This window comes from Nannospalax galili, unplaced genomic scaffold (genome assembly GCF_000622305.1).
Source record: "Nannospalax galili isolate Female #2095 unplaced genomic scaffold, S.galili_v1.0 scaffold879, whole genome shotgun sequence".
Classification (NCBI taxonomy): domain Eukaryota; kingdom Metazoa; phylum Chordata; class Mammalia; order Rodentia; family Spalacidae; genus Nannospalax; species Nannospalax galili.
In genome coordinates, this window is record NW_008346261.1 from 72551 (window position 1) to 93466 (window position 20916).

Here is a 20916-nt window from a genome sequence, read left to right on the forward strand (position 1 = left end):
TTTTTTTCATATACGTATCAATGTTCCAGTCATTCTGCTAAAAGCTAACATACTTAGCTCAGAATTATGCTGATGCCTAAATATAACAACAATACCAGCTTTCTGGATTTGAAAAGTTTCCTATTTTTTAATGTCTTAATTCTGTAATTTCGTTTGTAATCTTCCTTCCTCCCTTCCTCCTTCCCTCTCTTTTTCTTTCTTCTTTCTTTCTTGTCTTTTTGAAAAAGGGTCTCCCTGTAGCCCCAGCAGGCCTGGAACTCACTATGGAGACCAGGTAGGCCTACTGCCTCTGCCTCTGGAGTGCTGGGATTAAAGTTGTGTGCTATCACACCCAGCACTCATTTGTAATTTGAAGGCAGGGTTTTATGCTATTTTCTCAGTTTTTTTGTGGGATAGGTAGAAGGTAAAATGAAAATATACTTTATTATTATTGAAGATTACTGAAGATTTATTATTTAAAATTTACTATTTAGGGAGAAAGAATATAAAACTTATTTTTACCTTAAATTTTCTCATTGACTGATAAAGTCTTCCAAGATTACCATAGTGTTTTGCAGTCTGTACATTAAATTCTCCAAAAGCTTTTTTGGCTAGTTGGAGTGAAGACAGGTGCAAATCATGTGCTTCCTGAAGCAGCCTCTGTTCCGTTTCCTTGTTATGACAGTCAATTGCAATCTCCTCTAAAATAAGTGCTAAAGTAAGAAAGCAAGAAATTAGGATACTATAAAACCATTTCCAAATCAACAAACATTTAAATGAAATTAAAGAATATAAGCATTTATTGAATACTGAATATATGTGATTATTGTTTCAAACTGGTCAAGATGAGAGTATTCTACTTTTGCTTTTTTGAGCCAGCCTCTCAATATGTAGTCCAGGCTGACCTTGAATTCACGGCAATCCTCCTGCCTCAACCTCCCAAGTCCTGGGATTCCATGCAGTGCCACTGTGCCTAGCCACCAAATCTACTTCAATCGTACACTTTTAGGAAAAAGTCATTCTATTTTTCACAGTATAATGATTCAAATTTAAGTAAAAGCAACAGTACATCTTATGTAGTTTGAAGAATCAGCTTCTATTGTAATACAGGCTGTTGCATTTTACTATTGAGAATTTATTTTAAATGTAAATGGTTAAGGTACATATGGTGGTGAATGCCTGTGCCAGGAACTGGGAGGCTGAAACAGCAGGATTTGTAGTTTAAGGCTATCCTCAGCTACAATACAAATGCAAGGCCAGCTTAGACTACATGAGACCTAGTCTCAAAAAACCCCAACCAACCAACCAACCACCCACCCACCCACTACCACCACAAAAAACCACCACCACCACCACCACCAAAAAAAAAAAAAAAACCAAGCAAACAAATAAAAACAAAAGGACAAAAGAGAAGTAGCAAAAATGCTAGTTATAAAACTATGTCAAGGAGTGCCTTAAGTACATTGGAAAAATTTTGAAACCACCCTTTATAAAACATGACCTTTAACCAAACACAATGAATAAAATGGTTTCTTTCTCCTCATTTGACCAACGGAATCAGGCCAGAAGACATCTCAGTTTAGAAGTTTCATTCAAGGCTTTCAAATTCCATACAAAATCTTAAGAATATAGGTATTTGTTTATCAGGTAATTTTATTTCTTGTCCTACTGCCAGTGTGTCAAAGGTAGGCAAAAGAATATTACCTTACTGCAGCTTTTTTAAAGAACTAGGTTTAAAACAAATATAAAGTTTCAACAATTGAGATGAAATTAAATAACAAAGAGTAAACACATATATGTATTGAAATGAAAAAATGTTCATCATGTGTTAAATAAAAAAAAAAAAGGTTATAGCTGGGTGTGATGGCACACACCTTTAGTCTCAGCACTCGAGAGGCAGAGGCAAGTAGACCTCTGAGAGTTCCAGGTTGGCCTGGTCTACATAGTGAGTTCCAGGACAGCTGGGGCTACAGGGAGACCCTGTCTCAAAAAGACCAAAAAAAAAAAAAGGTATGGTGATTCAGGACTGATGTGGCTTTGGGTAACTTTTTTCTCTTTGCATTTTTAAAATTTATTATTTTTATGTGTATGTGTGTATTGCCTGCATGTAAGTGCACTCATGTCATGCAATGTCTGTGGAGGACACAAGAGGCTGTTGTCAGATATCCTGGAACTGGAGTTATGGACAGTTGTTAGCTGCCACGTGGGTGCTAGGATTTCAAACCTGGGTCTTCTGCAAGAACAGTCAGTATTCTTAACCACTGAACCATCTTGCCAGCCCCTCTCTTTGAATTCTAACTTATTAATATTAATTGGAATTAAGGTAATCCAGAATTAAGACAAAATTTATCCAACTTTCAAGGAATTACCATAAGGATGATCCAATCAGGACAAAACTAACACATTCAGCGAAAGACCACTGGTGAGGATTAGGAGAAAAGTTAAAATCAAGGAAGAAATGATATCTAGCAAAAGCAAAATTTAGTGTAACTTCATCTGCAGTTCAGTTTAGGAATCCTGCACTATAAAACCAACAATATGAAACCATCTTCAGGGTTCTGACCACATGACGGTGGAATCATTTGTGTTATTTCTCTATGTTTTTCTCAGAGGGAGGGAGAGGAGGAGGAGACAGGGAGGGAGAAATCAAAAGGAAAAAACAATGTTCTATGAGAAGTATACAGTCCTTCATTAAGAACCACTAGAGTCGAGAGAGCTGTTTTAGTTCTATGTAGATATAGTCTAACATACTACTTCTGAGAAAATAAACACCCTTATTTTAGGCCACATATCAATTTACAATTATCTGAGACTAGACTACAAAGGTACCTTTCACCCTCTTTGAAGAAGCCAAAAGAAGATGATCTTCAGGTAGAATGTGGGTAATGATACCAATGGCTCTTTCTGCATGAAATCTGAAATACACATAGATAGAGTCTGATATTTCATTTTAGTTAAAAATAATACAAGCACTGTAAAAAAAAAAAAATCAACATGTGCTACAGCACTGAAAGAAAGCACTAATGAAGAACAAGATAAAGAAGCAGTTCTGAGGCTGGAGAGATCACTCAGCACCTAGAGACTTGCTGCTGTTCCAGGGGACCTGAGTTCAGTTCCTAGATCTACTGTGGGCAGCTCACAACTGTCTATAACTCCAGCTCTGCAATGCTTTCTCTTCAGTATGCACATGGCTCATTCTTACTGAACAGACCTTTCTAGAACAAACTAAAATTTACACTCAACTTTGTTGTTCACAATAATATTCATACCTGATATGTCTGGTCCATCTCTTAATACCCCATCACACTAAACAAAAGGTATACTATTTGTCCAATTTACCTGCTAGTCTCTTACAGCTCAGACTTTAGAAAAGATTTTTCTTATTTTTAATTATGTATCTCTGTGTGGATATGTATGTGTGAGTGCAGGTGCCCACAGAGGTGAGGCATTAGACCTTGCTGGAACTAGAGTTACAAGCCGCCCAACATGGATGCAGGGAACTGAAAACTCTGGTCTTCTGTAAGAGCAGTATGAGTTCTAACTGCTGAGGTGTCTCTCCAGCATCCCTATCTTTCAGTTAACCCTAAATTTTATAAAATTTATCTTCAAATTCACTAATTCTCTTTAGTTGTGCTGTTTCAAAACTGTCTATAACCCAGCGTGGTGGTGCATGCCTTTGGTCCCAGCACTTGGGAGGCAGAGGCAGGTGGATCTCTGTGAATTCAAGGCCAGTCTGGTCTAGCTATCAAGTTCCAGGCCAGCTGGGGCTACAGGGAGACCCTGTCTCAAAAAGACCAAAAAATAAAATTGTCTATAGAGTCTTAACATCAATACAGGTTCCCTTTCTTCAATTCCCTCATTTCTTTCTTTGAGACAAGTTCCCATTTAGTAAGCGAGGCTAGTCTCAAACTCACCATAATCTTCCTGCCTCACTCTGAGTGCTTGGATTATAGGTGTCAGCCACCATGCTTTTTAGTATATTCAGAATTATATACTCACCACTGCAATCAATTTTAGGGCATTTTTATTACTAAAAAAAATAAAATAAAAACCACTACCCTCCTAGACCCATTTTAGCCACTCCTTACTTCCCTCCAATGCAGCTAAATACTATCTATCCACTTATTTTCTGTCTCTCTGGATTTGTCTATCTGGACATGACATAATGCATTCTCAGTCATCAAGAGTATGAAGTAGGGAGCTGGAAAGATAGCTTGGTAGTTAAGAGCACTGGTTGTTCTTACAGAGGACCTGGATTTGGTTCCCAGCACCTGCATGGTGGCTAACAACCATCTGCAACTCCAGTGACAGGGGATCTGACACCTTCTTTCGGCCTCCTCAGGTACTGCATGCACAAGTGCACTTATATACACAGACAGGCAAAAAACACTCACATACATAAGGAAAAAAAACTGAGCCCAAGATTTCAAGACTCCTAGGTAACATAGCTATGTTCTTCCTCCAAAAACGTGAAACCTGCCTTTCCAAAAAACAGTTGTTTCTGGAGACTATGTAGCCTAGTTTGGTGTGAACTCACTAAACTAGGTGGCATTGAATCTTCTTTTCCTTTTTGGTCTTTTGAAGACCAGCTGGCCTGGAACATACTATGTAAACCAGGTTGGCCTTGAACAAGCAGAGATTCACCTGCCTCTACCTCCCAAGTGCTGGGATTACGGGCATGTGCCACCACACCAGGCTTTGGCATTAAATCTTTAAAAAATATATTTTTTCATTTTATGTGTATGAGTGTATTGCCTGCATGCATGTAAGTGACCGGTATTGTACAATGCCTGTAGAAGTCAGAAGGCATCAGATTCCCCTGGAACTGGAGTTACGGATGGTGGTTAGCCACCATGTGAGTGCTGGGAATTGAACTCGGGTCCTCTGCAAGAGCAGTCAGTGCTCTTAACCACCGAGCCATCTATCTAGCTCCAGCCTGCTTTCGTATGCAACACAGGACTACCTTGTCTCAAAAAAACGTCAAAATAAAAAAAAATTGGAAGGAAGAGTTGAGACAGGTCTCACTATGTAGCTGTGGTGGGCCTAGAATTCTCTATGTAGACTACACTGGCTTTGAACTCACAGAGCTCTGCTTGCCTCTACCTCCTAAGTGTTGAGTTTAAAGTATCACGTCACCATACCTGGCAGGAATTTTGTTTATATATATATGTGTGTGTGGTACGCATGCCTTCAGAAGTCAAGAGTATTACATTGCCTGGAGCTGAAGTTATAAGCAGTTGTGAGCCACCTGATGTGAGTAATGGGAATTGAACTCAAGTCCTCTGAAAGAGTTCCAGAAGTGCAACACATAACCACTGAGCCATCCATCCAGCCCTGTAAACCTTTTCTGCAAACTTTTACTGTAAGGAGTTAGTAACTACTTCAGGGTACAATGGCAACATACTCTCTCACAACTATTTAACTCTGCTATCATGGCATGAAAACGGCCAGAAAAAAATCAGATGAGACAAATGAGCAAGGCTGTGTCTCAGGAAAATATTTTGTCTGTAGGCTATAGTCCCTGGCTGGGGATTTTCACGTCCTTTATAGTTGTTAGGGATTTCTGCTCACTCTTCTTACAAGCTCAGTTATACAGTTAAAAGAATGGTTATATTTTACTCAGTATTTCTATATTTTCAGCAATAAGCTTTTAGATTATTGAATTTACTGTTTAGCTAGAAGCAACTAATTATTCAAAGAAAATTCACTGAAGGAAATAATGAAAGGATAACTCATAGTCCATAAAAATACACAAATCTCAAAATGAAACCACATAAAGCTTAAATGAATGCCTTATAAATAGGAATGAGTTTTAAATGACTTTGAAAATATTTAGCAATTCTTTTAAAGTACTAGGACAAATTTAATCCACAAAGTATAATAAGGACTATTACAAGAGAGGGGAAAATATTATTATCCTTCACCAAAAAATATGGAACTTACAGTGCATTGTCAAATTTTCCAGAACTATACTGGTGAACATAAGAAGAATAAGCCAAGTCTTCATGAGCTGTTGCTACGTGGATATTTTTGCCACCGAACACTGACTGTCGAATGTCGAGGGCTGCCTGAAAGAATCATAAAAATATTTAATAACATTGTAGAGCACCCAAGTTAAACATCTTCATAATTTATGTACCCAATCTCTTCAGTTTTTAAGTAAGAAAGTTCTGCTGGATTTAAAACACAACAGAACCTGAAAGTCTTCCCAGGGCCTGATTTTGTGAAGTTAAGGCTTGAGTTAGAAATGGCTTGCTAGCCGGGCGTGGTGGCACACACCTTTAATCCCAGCACTTGGGAGGCATTGGTAGGTGGATCTTTGTGAGTTTAGGGCCAGCCTGGTCTACATTGTAAGTTCCAGGTCAACTGGGGCTACAGGGAGACCCTGTCTCAAAAAAAGACACACACACTCTCTCTCTCTCTCTCTCTCACACACACACACACACACACACACACACACACAAAATGGCTTGCTAATTTACGTCTTGGGAATCACATCAGTTGTTTTTTTCCTGTAATGGAGCCTAAAGGCGAGTGCTCTACCACTCATGGGTACAGAACATCATTTGCCTGAAGTAATGACTACAAAGGCCTAAAATTATTGCTATTAAGTCTTGTTGGTAAAAAGGCAGGCAGACTGACTCTTGATGATCATCCAAAGTCACGGCATCACTAGGCAAATGAAAGTCCTCTAGGCTATGGACCCACAGCCTAATGATTCTAGTCCTGTATGATTCTTTAATTCTTAAAATACTGGACTTTGAAGCCATCTACATAATACTTAAAGTAATGGGGAGGCCTATAGGAGAAAAGTGAGTCTTGGAGTTCTTTTAGATATGGTTTATATATGGCAAACAAACAGGTCAGCAAGTCAATTTAAGTTGAAAGCTAAAAAGGGAAGTAACTATTAACATACCTGATAAATTGCAACAGATTGACAGATATTATCTACATTGAGCAAGTAGAACCCATAATCTAGCAGTGTATCAGAGTATTTTGGGTGCTTGGATCCAAAGTGATCCCTATAAAAAGATACAGAACTATTAGGATATAAACTTCAAAGAGAAAGTTAAAATAGTATTTTAAAACACTATCACCTACCGTGCCAAATACACTGCATGTTTAATTAACTGTTCTGCCTTCTTAAATTCACGTTTTACCACACAAGCCTAAAGACAAAGGAAAAATTACTAAATAACTTTCACACAGTTCATTATTGTGCTATAGTAAGTACAGTTTATGAATTCACACAATAGTAGTTCTATATTAAAATAAAATGGATGGAAGGGACTTACAGTATTTTTAAGGTACATTATTTCATTTCTGGAATGCATTACAATGATCTTTTGGCACTTTACGTATATATATGTATGTTTGTATGTGTATAAATATATATTTAATTTTTTTTTTTTTAGCTATTTCTCCTGTGTGTCTGTGTGTGCATGCACATATCTGTGCACATATGTGGAAAAAAAGAATGGTGCATGTGGGGAAGTCAGAGGATGGCTGCAGGAGTTGGTTGTCTCCTTTCACCATTTGGGCCCCAGTAGTCAAAATCACTGAGCCATCTCAATGGACATTTTCCGATCTTTTTTTCTGATGGAATTTACACAGATAAAATTAGCCAAAATGGGATTTTCAAATGTAAACAACTTCTAGATATAATGAATATATGTCAAAAGTGCATTAATGCTTCAAGGCTTTGATATACTATAGCAGTAACTTTGAAATGATACTAAATAGCTTTAAAGAGTTGGTATATTTATTTACTGAAAAAGAAACTAGAGGGAAAAAAAATCAAATAAAGACTGCCTAGCAGATCAAATATACCACGCTATCTTGCTATGAAACTGTGACGAAAATGTTTAATAAATACTAGGTCACCTATTAGGATAAATGACATTAGGGCCCAGATTACTGCACAGATTTAAGAAAACAAAAATTCAAGCCAAATTAGCACCAACTATTACTGTGATGTGTACCTTAGTGAAGAGAAACGATTACTAAATAAATTACTAAACAGGTTTCCTTGGATAAAGGAAAATTATGTAAAATTTATGAGACAGTTTTAGTTAGAAATCAGATTTCTAACTGAGCAATCTTGCTAGTCAATAAACAACTAAGATGTTAAATACTAGATTAACAATTTAAAGCTGGAAAAATCCTATAGTTCACTCAATATTTCAAATATTATATTCACCTTAGAAGCTTGTCTTAAAACATCCACCACAACTTTGACTGGTAAGCCTGTTGTAATTTCTTTCATTGCCTCAATGCACCATTTGTATGCCTTTAAAAAAAAAGAAAAAGGGGCAAATTAAATGACAGTATTTATATTGTGAATTTCTCTTACAAGCTTTCAAATACTTAAATAAATAAAAACACAAGATTTTTAAAAAATATTTTTAAGTATGAGTGTGTATTGCCTACACATACGTTAAGTGTACCCGTGTCGAGCATTGCTGGTGGATGTCAGAAGAGAGCATCGGATCCCCTGGAACTGGAGTTACAGACAGTAGTTAGCTGCCATGTGGGTGCTGGGACTCGAACCTGGGTCTTCTGCAAGAGCAGCCAGTGCTCTTAACTGCTCATCCATCTCCCCGGCCCAAAACACAAGGTATTTACTTTTTTTAAAATAACATATTTTATATATTTTCTGTGGCTAAATTTTCTTCAAAGTACGAGCTGATTACACTATTTTTATTCTTAGATCTATACTTTTTCTGACGTCGAGTATGGTAATGCATGTCTATAATTCCAGAATCAGGAAGGCTGAGGCTAGAGGATTTCCATGAATTCAAGGTTAGCTTGGGAACTTAGTGGTCAGCCTGGGCTGCACAGTGAGACCTTATCTCAAACACCCTCCACCTCTCAAAATCCTCAGTTTTCTGAATCAGGATGTGAAAGATGTGACACACACATTCAGGAAATGAGGCATGTTCTATTTTGCCCAGAAGCCTTTTGCATGTAGCATTCCCTCCATCTTAGAACACATCTCCCTTCTAAGGCTCCAGGCTGAAGCAACTAATTTTTCAGGTTTAGTATTAGGCTAGGTTCCTTATATTTTCCATCCGCTTTCATAACACTTTATTATTCTCCATCTTAATTGCCTGTTTAGTAGAGTGCTTACTTTATGTTTATGCTAGCTACTGTTCTAATAAACACTATGTTCTTTAACACATTTAACTGACACCACAGCACCATGATATATGTACTATTATTATGGCAACCTAAGGTACAAAGGTTAAGTAGTGGGCATCTAGGTATGTAGTGGGAAGCCAAGCAAAACAAAACAAAAATGACCTTTTCCTAGTGGCTAGCAGAAGATAAAAAGGCAAAACAAGTTATCTTGGATAGTGACAACTGCTATTCTATATAAAGAGACACAATAATCTGTGGGGGCAGGGAGACAGCTCAATCAGTAAAGTGCTTGCTGCAAAGCTGGGGACCTGAATCTGATCCCCCATACCCACGTAAAAAGTTGGGCATGGTGGTAAACACTTGTAATCTTAGTGCTAGGGAAACAGTGAAAGAAAATCCCCAGGGCTGGCCAAATCTAATCAAGTCCCAGGTTCTCATATATACATATACATACATATTACATATATACATATTACACATATATATAATATATATGTGTATATATATATATATATGTGTGTGTGTGCACGCTGGGGAGAGGGCTCAGTGGCTAAAGTGCTTCTTGCTGAGCAAGAAAGAGGACTGAAGTTTGAATCTCCAGAACACACATGAATGCTGTGTGGCACGGCAGCTCACCTGTAATTCCAGTCTTGGAAGGTATAGCCCTCTTAACCTGACTAGCTACACTAGTCATATTGGTAAACTCTGGTTTTAAGTGAGGCTTTGTTTCAATAAATAAGGTTGAAGACCGATCAAGGAAGACTCAAGTTATCAACCTTGGACTTCCACATGCATGCATACACATATGCAAGTATACCTGCCCATACCTATGTGAATAAACATACATAAAATTCACATATACCACACACAAATACACATTACAAAAAAAAGAACAAGGTGGAGACCTCCTGATAAACAACACCCAAGGTGGACCTCTAGCCTCCTCGCATGCACATACATGTGTAGGCTATCAAGCCACCACCCCAACATACCCACAAACAATTCACGGAGAGTTCCCCAAGGACAGAGAGAAAAATAATTATTTGTTATCTTCTGTAAGTTTATTTTTCTTCCATTTTACTTAGATACAACACTAAAAAAAGAGGGATACAGCTATTCAAAAGTAACTGTGATGCAAAATAAAAGTTCATTAACTTCACCAGATTTAGGCCCAAAAATTTGGCTTACAATTTTAGGATACTAAATAAACTGATTTTGTTCCAAAGTAACATTTTTAGAACTATGGTAACCATAATACTGTTTTAAAACACTTTATTTCCAAATTAAAGACAGAATTGGAGGATAAAGTTCAGTGGTCTACTACTTGCCAAATTAAATAAATATGAACCCCTTTCAAATTAGAGGACATCCAGAATGACACATTCAATCAAATGCATTTACTAAGGCTCAGTTAACAGAATTTCCTTTAAAACACGTTAGGCAGAGAAACATTTGCACAAATTAAACAAAAAGACCCCAAATTTAAGCAAATTTTAAAATCTCATAAATATTTCTATTGTGTTTTTTACATTATCCACTAGAAAAATCAAATGATTTTTCCATTTTTGCAATAAAATTTATTACATAACCTTAGTATGTAATAGAACATGATGGCGCATACCATGTATGTCCTTCAAAACAGTGCGCCTTAAGTCTCTGCACTCAGACACTGTGGCAGGAGGATCACAACAAAGCCAGTCTACACTACAAAGGGAGATCCTGTCTCAGAACAAGCCAACTTACCTCATCGTAGTGACTTTTTGCAAACAGTAGTGCACAGAGTTCTCCATAGAGAGCAGCTTTATTTGCTTGCTGGCCATGCTTTGACAGTTTATCCATATATGTCTGGGCTAATTTAAATGTTTCTTCACCCAAATGGTATTTACAATTTCCATTTCGTACATGAAGCAACCTGCAAAAGACAAGTACCTGTCCTTTATTTTTTGTACTTCCAGCAGGGTAGCCTTAACAACCTCTTAAAACTACAATGCAGCACTTAAAAGGCAAGACAGGAGGTGCAAGAAATGAAACTGTATCAAAAAGAACCCACCCATTTGGTTCTCAGCACTCACAGGGCAGCTAACCACCATCTGGGGGAATCTACTGCCCTCTTCTGACCTCCGTGGGCATTGCAGAACACAGGTGCACTTAATATGCAGGCAATACATTCATACACATAAAATAAAATATGTATTTTTTAAAAAGACCCCATCTGGCCCAAAAATGGAGTTGACAATGCTCAAGGAAGTACAATACATGTTTTTCCTACAAAGCTTTTGTGATTTTACTCATCCATTTTGATTTCTTCTCTAAATTTTCATATTTTATATATTCAGCATTTACAAAAAATCTTTTTAAAATTCCTTTTTGTTCCAAATGAAAAAATATAGAATAGTGAATAAAAAATCAGCCAGAAATAATACTACCTCCCATGACCTTCTGTTCTCATTTAGTACGTTTGTCTATCACTCCATCAGTAGCCACTGATCTCATTCATGACACTTCACAACTACTCATTTTTGCACTGTTATGTGCAGTAGTTTATATTTATTGGTGTTATAATCTGTACCCTTTGTGGTGGAAAATCCTGTATATACTATAGAAAAGTAATGTACACTCATGCTACAATTTAATGAGTATGCAAAAGTATCAAAATGGTTTAGAACTTGGTGGTGGTCACCTTTAATTCCAGCCCTTGGGATGCAGAGGCAGGAGGATCTCTCTATGAGATGGAGGCTAGCCTGGTCTATATAATGAGTTCCAGGCTAGCCAGAGCTACATAGCAAGCTGCTGGGGTTTTTTTGTTGTTGTTGTTTTTCTTTTTTTAAAAAAAAAAAAAAAAAACCTTTAGATCAGACTAAATAATTTTATGACCTTTTATTTGTAGACAAAATCTAAGTTACCCAGGATGGCCTTGAACTCACTCTATAGCCTAGGCAGAGAACCCAGGTTTGGTTCCAGCATGCACATGGTGGCTAACAACCATCTATAATGTCATTTCTAGGGATCTGACACCCTCCTCTGGCCTCTGCAGGCTTTGTATGACATGGATGTACTTATATACATGCAGGCAAAACACTCATACACAAAAATAAAAAATAAAAATTTTCTTTACAAAAAGGGTAAGTACCGGGCTGGAGAGATGGCTCAGTGGTTAAGAACACTAGTTGTTCTTGCAGAAGGCCTGGGTTCAAATCCCAGCACCCACATGGCAGCTAACAACTGTCTATAACTCCAGTCCTGGGGGATCCAACAGCCTCCTCTGACCTCTGTGGGCACAGCACAACACAGGTGCACTTACCTACATGCAGGCAATACACACATACACATAAAATAAGTAAAATTTAAAAGTTAAAGAAAAAAGGTAAGTATATCTGGAGTATAATAAAGGATTGTGGGGATTAAAATGAAAAAGAAAAATCAAGATTTTTGTGTTTGTTTTCATGAGACAGGGTCTCACTATGAAGTCCTGGCTGGCCTAGAACCTGCTATGTAGACCAGGCTGGCCTCAAACTCAGAAATTCACCTGCCTCTGCCTCTAGGGTGCTGGGTTTAAAGGTATGTGCTACCAAGCCCTGGGAAAACCAAGATTTTGTTGGGCTTTAATATATGGCCATGTAAAGAAGTTTTATTTCCAATAGTAAATGGAGTAATTTTATTTGAACTCTAAAGAAATGCTATTTAACAATTTTCTGAGGTTCTAAAAATGTTCTAAGCTAGACACAACAGTACATATCAGTAATCCTATCACTCAGGAAACTTAGGTAGGAGAATCTTGAGTTTGAGATCCTTTCCTCAAAACATAACAAAACAAAACAAAAAACCACAAAGGTCTTACTTGTGTTCAGTTTGGTGTCTACTAAGCCATAAGTGACTGTTATCAGAAATGTGCCTAGTGGTGATTGAATACTGCTTATTAACAACATTTCTGAAAAACTGTTATTACTGTGTATACGTGCACATATGCCACAGTAGCCACATGGAGGTCATAGGACAACTTTGTGGAGTTAGTTCTCTTTCCCCTTTATGTGGATTACAGGATTGAACTTAGGTCAACAAGCTTAAACAGCAAGTGACTTTAACCCACTGAGATATCTCACAGACCATGAAGACTGTTTTCTTTAAATTAAGGCCATTGTTGAGATGCACACCTTTAAACTCAGCACTGGGAAGGCAAAAGCAGGCAGATCTCTGAGGTCAGTTGGAGCTACATAGTAAGGCACTGTCTTGAAAAAAATAATAAATTTTGATTTAAGTAATTTCAATGCCAACTGTCCCATATGGTTAAAGACTACCACATGGGACAGTACAATTTAAGAAAAAAGAAAGGATGCTTGAGCTGCAGTGTGGAGCATGAGGATGACAGCAATGCTAAGAATGGAAGCAAAGCAACCAGGACCACAGACATTAAAACAGGCCAGAACTGAAAATTCCTTGAAGGGGAGGGGGGAAGATTGCTATAGAAATATAGGTATGAAAAGGAAGAATGTAAGCACAGATTACATGTTTAGAGGGTGAAAAAGAAACCAGAGCCCCAATGACCTTCATTACAGCTATTCCCTAAGACAGTTATTTCTGACAATTATTTCATAACTGGCACATAATAGAGTAAGTAACACACTATTTCTTGCCAGAAAGGCACAGCTTGGTGTTTTTTCCCAGGCCCTGCTGGTAGTCTAATCAAGCAAAAGGACAAATTAAACATTCTAAAACTCCTTAGGGTCTGTATGTCCATCTGGCCTGACAGTAAGTAGGGTGTAAGATGAGAAACTTTGGGTACAACTCACAGGCTTGAGGAAAAGGCATGTAGTCAATGTTCCCAAGAGTGCTGCAACAGTTGAAGCACAGCGTCTTGTTCTCAAGACTCAAGACAATGCAAGAACCACACCTACCCGATCAACAGCTAACGTAGAAAGCAATTATTGTTTACCATGCCCAACTATACTAAGTTTCAAATGGAAAACATACAAATGCAGAAGCTATCAAGTTTATGAATGTATTTACTATATGACTGAATGATGGAGCTAGAGAGCTGCCTCAGCAGTTAAGAGTACTGGCTGCTATTTCAGAGGACCCGGGTTCAACTGCCAGCACCCACATGGCAACAACCACCATCTGTAACTCCAGTTCCAGGGGCTCCAACACTCTCTTTTGACCTCTACAGGCATCACATGACATGGGTGAACCTACCCATACACTCATACATACAAAATAAAAAATAAATAGTATATATATGTGTGTATGTATATATATGTGTATAAAAACTGAATGGCTGGGCTGGGAAGATAGCTCAGAGAGTAAAGGTACTGCTACACTAACCTGAATGCTTGAGTTTGATCACCATATCCCACAATGGAAGGAGAGAATTGAGTCCTAAAAGTTCTGACCTTTATACATGAGCCATGGCATGTGTGTATCTGTGTATGCTCACACAAGCACCCATGTCCACCCCACCTACCTCCACAAACAAATAAACACAAAACAAGACAAAGATTGAGGGGCTGGAGAGATGTCTCAGTGGATAAAGCACTTGCTATGGAAGCAGGAAGACAAGAGTCTAGATGTAAAAAACGAGCAGGCCTGCAGGTAACCTACATCCCAGCCCAGGAGGCAGAGACAGGATCTCTAGGGCAAGGTGGCACGCTAGACTATCTGACCAGCCAGCTCTGAGTTCAAGTAAGAATGTGCCTCAATAAACAAAGCAGAGAGCAAGGAAGATACCTGATGTCAACCTAGGACCTCTACATGCACACATATGTGCACCTACACACATGACCATGCATATGAACATGCATGTACAACACACACACACAAAACCAAAAAGACTGAGCAAGATTACTAGATGAGTAGCAGACAGACAAGACAAAACCACTCAGCAAGATGGCTAGGTGAGTAAGGGTGCCTGCCATGAGGCCTTACAACCTAAATTCAATCTCTGAAATCCACATGGAGGAAGATAACTGACCCCTATAAGTTGTTCTCTGACCTCCACAAACACTCTGTACCACATGCCACTCCTCTTCCAATGCACAAGTAAATGTAATAATTTTTTAAAAGAATATAATGTGATAATCTTGATTGTTAATTTGACTGGCAGAAATGTCTAGATGGTTAATAAAGCATGCCTCTGGTTTCTACAGTCAGATCATGAGGGTTCTGACCTAATCAACAGATTCATAATTCATAATGTAACAGCTTAATTGGGACATGGTGAAACGTAGAGAGGCAGGGCCGAGCTGGAAGAAGTCGGGTCACTGGGTACCTGTCCTTATAGCTTATATCCCTTTCTCTCTGACCCCTGCCCACCACGATGTAAGCTGCTCCAATCAGCTTTAGTTACTGAGTTTTATCTGAGTGCATGGGGCCATGAGATCATGACAGTAAGCTAAAGTAAATCTTTCCTCAACTTTTTTGTCAGGCAATGTAGAAAAATTGTGCATGTTGAAAGCAAATAATGAAACTCAATTTTAAGTAAGGTTTGATACCATTCTGAGATCTAGTAAAAAAATTTTGGAAGATGTTCAGTGGCACAGTAAATGCTAAGGATTCATTAGGCCCTGGATTTGATTCTAATCACCAAAGAAACAAAATATTTTATATACAACAGATTAAATAAGAAAAGGTTAGATAATAACAATACTGACATGGGTTTAATTTAATTTAGCTTTAATTTTATTTTATGTGTACGAGTGTTTCACCTGCATGTATGTAAGTATACCTTCTTCTGGCCTCTGGAGGCCAGAAGAAGGTGTAGAATCGCCTGGAACTGGAATTATTGATGGTTATATCGATGTCATGTGGGTGCTAGGAATGGAACCTGGGTTTTCTGCAAGAGCTTGGTGGTAAGCACTCTTAACCACCAAGGTTTCTGGGTTTTCAAGAATCTGGGTTTTCTGCAAGTGCTTGGTAGTAACCACTCTTAAGCACCAAACATCTCTCCAGCTCCCTCTTTTTTCTTTTGAAGCAAGGTTTCAGTATGTAGTCCAAGCTAGCCTCCATCTTGTGATCCTTCTGCCTCCACCTTTCAAGTGCAAGGATTATAAGCATATGCCACCACCTGCATGAACCAATCTTAAATGCACAATTCAGTGCCATTAATTATATTTGTCATGTTATGCAACTGTTGCCACTATTCACTTCCAAAACTTTTTCATTACCCCAACAGAAACTCTGGCCCTCGAGAGGCAGAGACAGGCGGATCTCTGTGAGATCGAAGCCAGCCTGTTCCACACAGTGACTTCCAGGCAGGCTGGGACTAGGGAGTGTCTGTCCGTCTGTCTGTCTCATACATACATACCCCAGAAACTCTGTAACCCATTAAGCAATGGTTCTCATTCTCCCTTACCCCTAGTCCTTAGAATTTTTAATTTACTTCCTGTCTCTATAAATTTATCTCATCTATATATTTTATGTATGTGTGTATGCAGTCTATTGTTCCTTATTGCATGGGGTAAAAACCTCAAGGCTCATCCTTTTGGTAGAGCATGTGCTCAACTGGCTGAGTAAGTCTATGTACAATCACTTATCTCTTCATTTGCAGATAGACACTCGGACTATTTCCACTTTGGGGCTCTTCTGAACATGGATATACAAATCACTTGAGTCTCTGCTTTCAATTCTCTTCGGTATGAACCCTGGAATGCAACTACTGAGTCATCTGGTAATTCTATGTTTAGCTCTTTGAGGAACTGCCAAACTGTATTGCACAGCAGCTGTATCATTTTACACTCACAGCAACAGTGTACAGGGTTTCCAGTATGTCTTTATACTCACTGACTTTCTGCTTCTGGTTTTGGCAGTGCTCTAAGTGCACTAAGCTAACATCTCCAGCCCATTAAAAAGCAAGCAAGCCAGCCTGGTCTACATAGTGAGTTCCAGGACAGCTGGAGCTACAGGGAGACCCTTTCTCAAAAAGATCAAAAAAAAAAAAAGAAAAAAAAAAAAAAAAAAAAAAAAGCAAGCAAGAGAACAAAACCTATGCATCCTTGGTACATGTGAAGTGGTATCTGTGTTTGACTTGGAATTCCCTAATGAATGATACAGTTCACCTTTTCCTATGCTCAGTGGCAACTTATATATCTTCCTTGGAAAATGACTATTTAAGTCCCTTGTCTATTTAAAAGACTGGGTCATTTGCTGATGAGTTATAGTTCATAGTACACCTAAATACTATACCCTCTTTCAATATATGATCTGCGAATATTTTCTCCCATCCTGCAGGTTGTCTTCTGACATGTTTGGGACAAGTCAGTTGGGCATGGTGGTGTTTACCTACATTCCCAACAGTAAGAAGGTTGAGGCAGGAGGACTGATTTTCAGGTCAATCTCGGATATAAAGTGAGACTGTGACTCAAGGGAATAAAAAAAAGTGAGTTGAAAGAGACAAAATGAAAGGAGAGAGACAGAGAGGGTCTTGCTATGACACCTAGTTTTGAATTCTCAGTCCTCCTGTCTCAATCTTCTGAGTGCTGGGATTACAGCAGTGTACCACTATACCCAGCTTCACTTTCTTAATAATGTCTTGTAAATAAATTTTTTTTTTTTGGTCTTTTTCAGACAGGGTCTCCCTGTAGCCCCAGCTGTCCTGGAACTCACTATGTAGGCCAGGCTGGCCTTGAACTCACAGAGATCCACTTGCCTCTGCCTCACGAGTGCTGGGAATATAATTAAAAATTTTTTAAAATTATTTTTATGTACATGGTGTATTAGTATATTGCCTGCATGTATGTGAGTGCACCCGTGTTGTGCAGTGCTGCAGAGGTCAGAAGAGGGCTTTGGATTCCCCTGCAACTGGAATTAAGGATGGTTCGTAGCCGCCATGTGGGTGCTGGGAATCGAACCCTGGTCCTCTGCAAGAGCAGTCAGTGCTCTTAACTGCTGAGCCATCTCCCCAGCCCCAATAATGTTCTTTCATATACAAGTTTTTGTTGTCATTGGTGTCAGTTTGATTTTAAACTTAAGGAGGAAATCACTATGAAATGCAGTAGGTAAAGTTGGCTCATCTTGCTTGGAAGCAGAGTCTGAGCTTGTTGAGGCACTGACTCCTTTTACATGGGAATAATGTGTAAACCATGACTAACTGAAACCAGTTTTAGAGTAGGGATGCCATTTCCCTTGCCAATGACTGATTCAGAGGTTGCCAAATGAGCTGGCTCCGGCTTATAAGACTCATGGGCAGGTCTGCTAGTTTTTGAGAAAGACTGGCTGTCTTTAAAGGAAAAAAAAAGTACTTGGGAAGAGTCTTTCTTCTGCTAGACAATATGGAATCCATACTTACTATCTCAAACCATGGCAGTAATCTTATCTCCTTTTTGTAAACCCCTGAAGAGCTAACTGAAGACAAAACTAGCAAACCAGAGAATAGGACAGCAGACAGAGGCAAAGAATTGAGATTTTAGATAATTTCTATGAATTATGAATTAATACACTCTGGAGATACCTGACACTGTAATGATTTTTTTTCTTTTTTTTTTTTGTATTTTTAGGACACACTGCTTATATAAATCTCTACTTGTTATACATAGGTTTAGATTTTTGTAAATTATACATTCTCCTAGCAATATTCCTTTCTTATCAAGTAATGGATTTCATCTTAAATTCTTTATTATAGTTTGGAATGTTTCCTCTTAACAAAATATAATTCGGTTTTACTTTTTAGCCAACACATATCTATAGGATCATATCCTTCACCATAAAGTCAAATGTTTTCATTTCATCATCTCTGTTTTGTTTCATGTTCCAGAAGACAGAGTCTCACTATGCAGTCCTGGTTGGCCTTGAACAGAGATTGACCTTCTGCTTCCTAAATGCTAGGATTAAGGATGTGTCCCACCCTGCCTGGCTTCATTATCTCCATTATCTCCTTTAAAAAAAGAGCCTGGTATGGTGGTGTACACCTTTAATACCAGCACTTGGGAGGCAGAGGCAGGCAGATATCTGTGAATTCAAGGCCAGCCTGGTCTACACAGGGAGTTCCAGGACAGCTAGGGCTATAGAGAGACCCTGTCTCAAAAAGACCGAAAAAAAAAAAAAAAAAGAATTCTGGGGGCTGGAGAGATGGCTCAGTGGTTAAGAGCACTACTGCTCTTGCAGAGGACATGTGTTCAATTCCCAGTACCCACATGGTGGCTGCGAACCAAACTGTCTTCAACTCTAGTCCAGGGGAATCGGAAGCCCTCTTCTGACCTCCACGGCATTGCACAACACGGGCGTACTCACATACATGCAGCCAATGTACACATAAAATAAAAATAAATATTTTAAAAAAAAAGAAAAAGAAACAAAAGAATTCTGCCATGTGGTCTCTATAAGCTTCCTGACCCAAGTTTCAGGTTAACCTGTCTTTCTGAAAGAATACTTTATAGGCTTGAAAGAACATGACTTTATAAAATGAGCCCCTCCTCACTGTTCTTTAGTGAAACAGGGCTTCAGCTGAAGGCTGGCACTGAACTCACCAAGTAGCTAAGGATGACTTTACACTTCTGATCCGCCTGTCTCTACCTCCTAAGTGCTAGGATTACAGGTATGCATCACTGTAGTGGTTTACATGAACTAGGGATGGAACCAAGAGCTAGACAGGCACTCTACCGACAGGGCTACATATCCTTAGCCCATACGAGAGATATGGTAAGAAAGCTTTAGCAAGGGTCTGGAGAGATGGCTCAGCAGTTAAGAACACTGGTTGTTCGTGCAGAAGACCCAGGTTTGAATCCCAGCACCCACATGGCAGCTAACAACCGTCTGTAACTCCAGTCCCAAGAGATCCGACAGCGTCTTCTTGACCTCCCTAGGCACTGCACAACACGGGTGCACTTACCTACATGCAGGCAATACACATAAAATTTAAAAATAAATAAATTTTTTTTAAAAGTTAAAAAAACTTTAGCAAAAAACTATAAAATATTCTTATTTTACATTAAGAACCTGCAGTAACTAAGAATTTCAGTTTTATATCATTTCTAAAATTTCCCTTTTATCTCCTGCTCAAAAAAAAAATCCCACCTCACTCAAAACTTTTTACAAATTGCCAATTGTTTGCTCACTCTCTTCCTACTTAATTTATACATAAGTCATACCTTGAATATCTTCCCCAGATGAGGTATGCAGGAGCATACTGGGTCTAGGAATATTTGAGAATTCTTTGTCCTAAAAATTGGTGAGGTATACTACTTTCTCTCAATAACAGATACCACTATTTTCTTCTAGTTTCTAATTTCTATTTATTTTTAGATTTTGAGGAAATTAAATTACACAAGACTCAGGTTCACTTTCAAAACAGGTTCAAGCACCCCCAACACCAACAGTTCTGACACTTTTTCTTTTTTTTTTGAGACAGGGTCTCCCTGTAGCCCCAACTGTCCTGGAACTCACTATGCACCAGACTGGCCTTGAACTCACAGAGATCTGCTTGCCTCTGCCTTCCCAGTGCTGGGATTAAAGGTGTGTGCCACCACGCCCAGCTCCAGAAACGTTTTATTCATTAAAAAACAAAAGAGCCAGGCGTGGGGGTGCATGTCTTTAATCCCAGCACTCAGAGGCAGAGGCAGGCAAATTTCTGAGTTCAAGGCGAGCCAGCGAGCAAACAAGCAAAACACACATATACATAAAGTAAAAATAATAAAAAAATCTTTTTTAAAAAAAGAGCGGCCATGAGGAACAGCTGACACTCCTGGAACAGGGACCTCTGGCTGACTAGATTTACCAGAAGGGCAGACAGGGGGGAATGGATGAGGGTGCTGACAACACAGTGGACAGTGACAGGGATGGCAGAGTATGGAGCCTCTAGTGGGAGAGGAA

General features: G+C 38.7%; 1 protein-coding gene across 1 annotated transcript in view; it reads right to left on the minus strand.

The window, feature by feature from the left end:
* Positions 1 to 20916, minus strand: part of Appbp2 (amyloid beta precursor protein binding protein 2) — a 64273-nt gene that overhangs the window by 8852 nt on the left and 34505 nt on the right. Inside the window, exons 5-11 of the mRNA XM_008842640.3 lie at positions 10864 to 11032; positions 8180 to 8269; positions 7081 to 7148; positions 6896 to 7001; positions 5923 to 6047; positions 2809 to 2894; positions 502 to 692 (exon numbers count right to left, since the gene is read on the minus strand). Of these exons, the coding sequence (XP_008840862.1) occupies positions 502 to 692; positions 2809 to 2894; positions 5923 to 6047; positions 6896 to 7001; positions 7081 to 7148; positions 8180 to 8269; positions 10864 to 11032 (835 nt within the window). The remainder of the gene's footprint in view (positions 1 to 501; positions 693 to 2808; positions 2895 to 5922; positions 6048 to 6895; positions 7002 to 7080; positions 7149 to 8179; positions 8270 to 10863; positions 11033 to 20916) is intronic.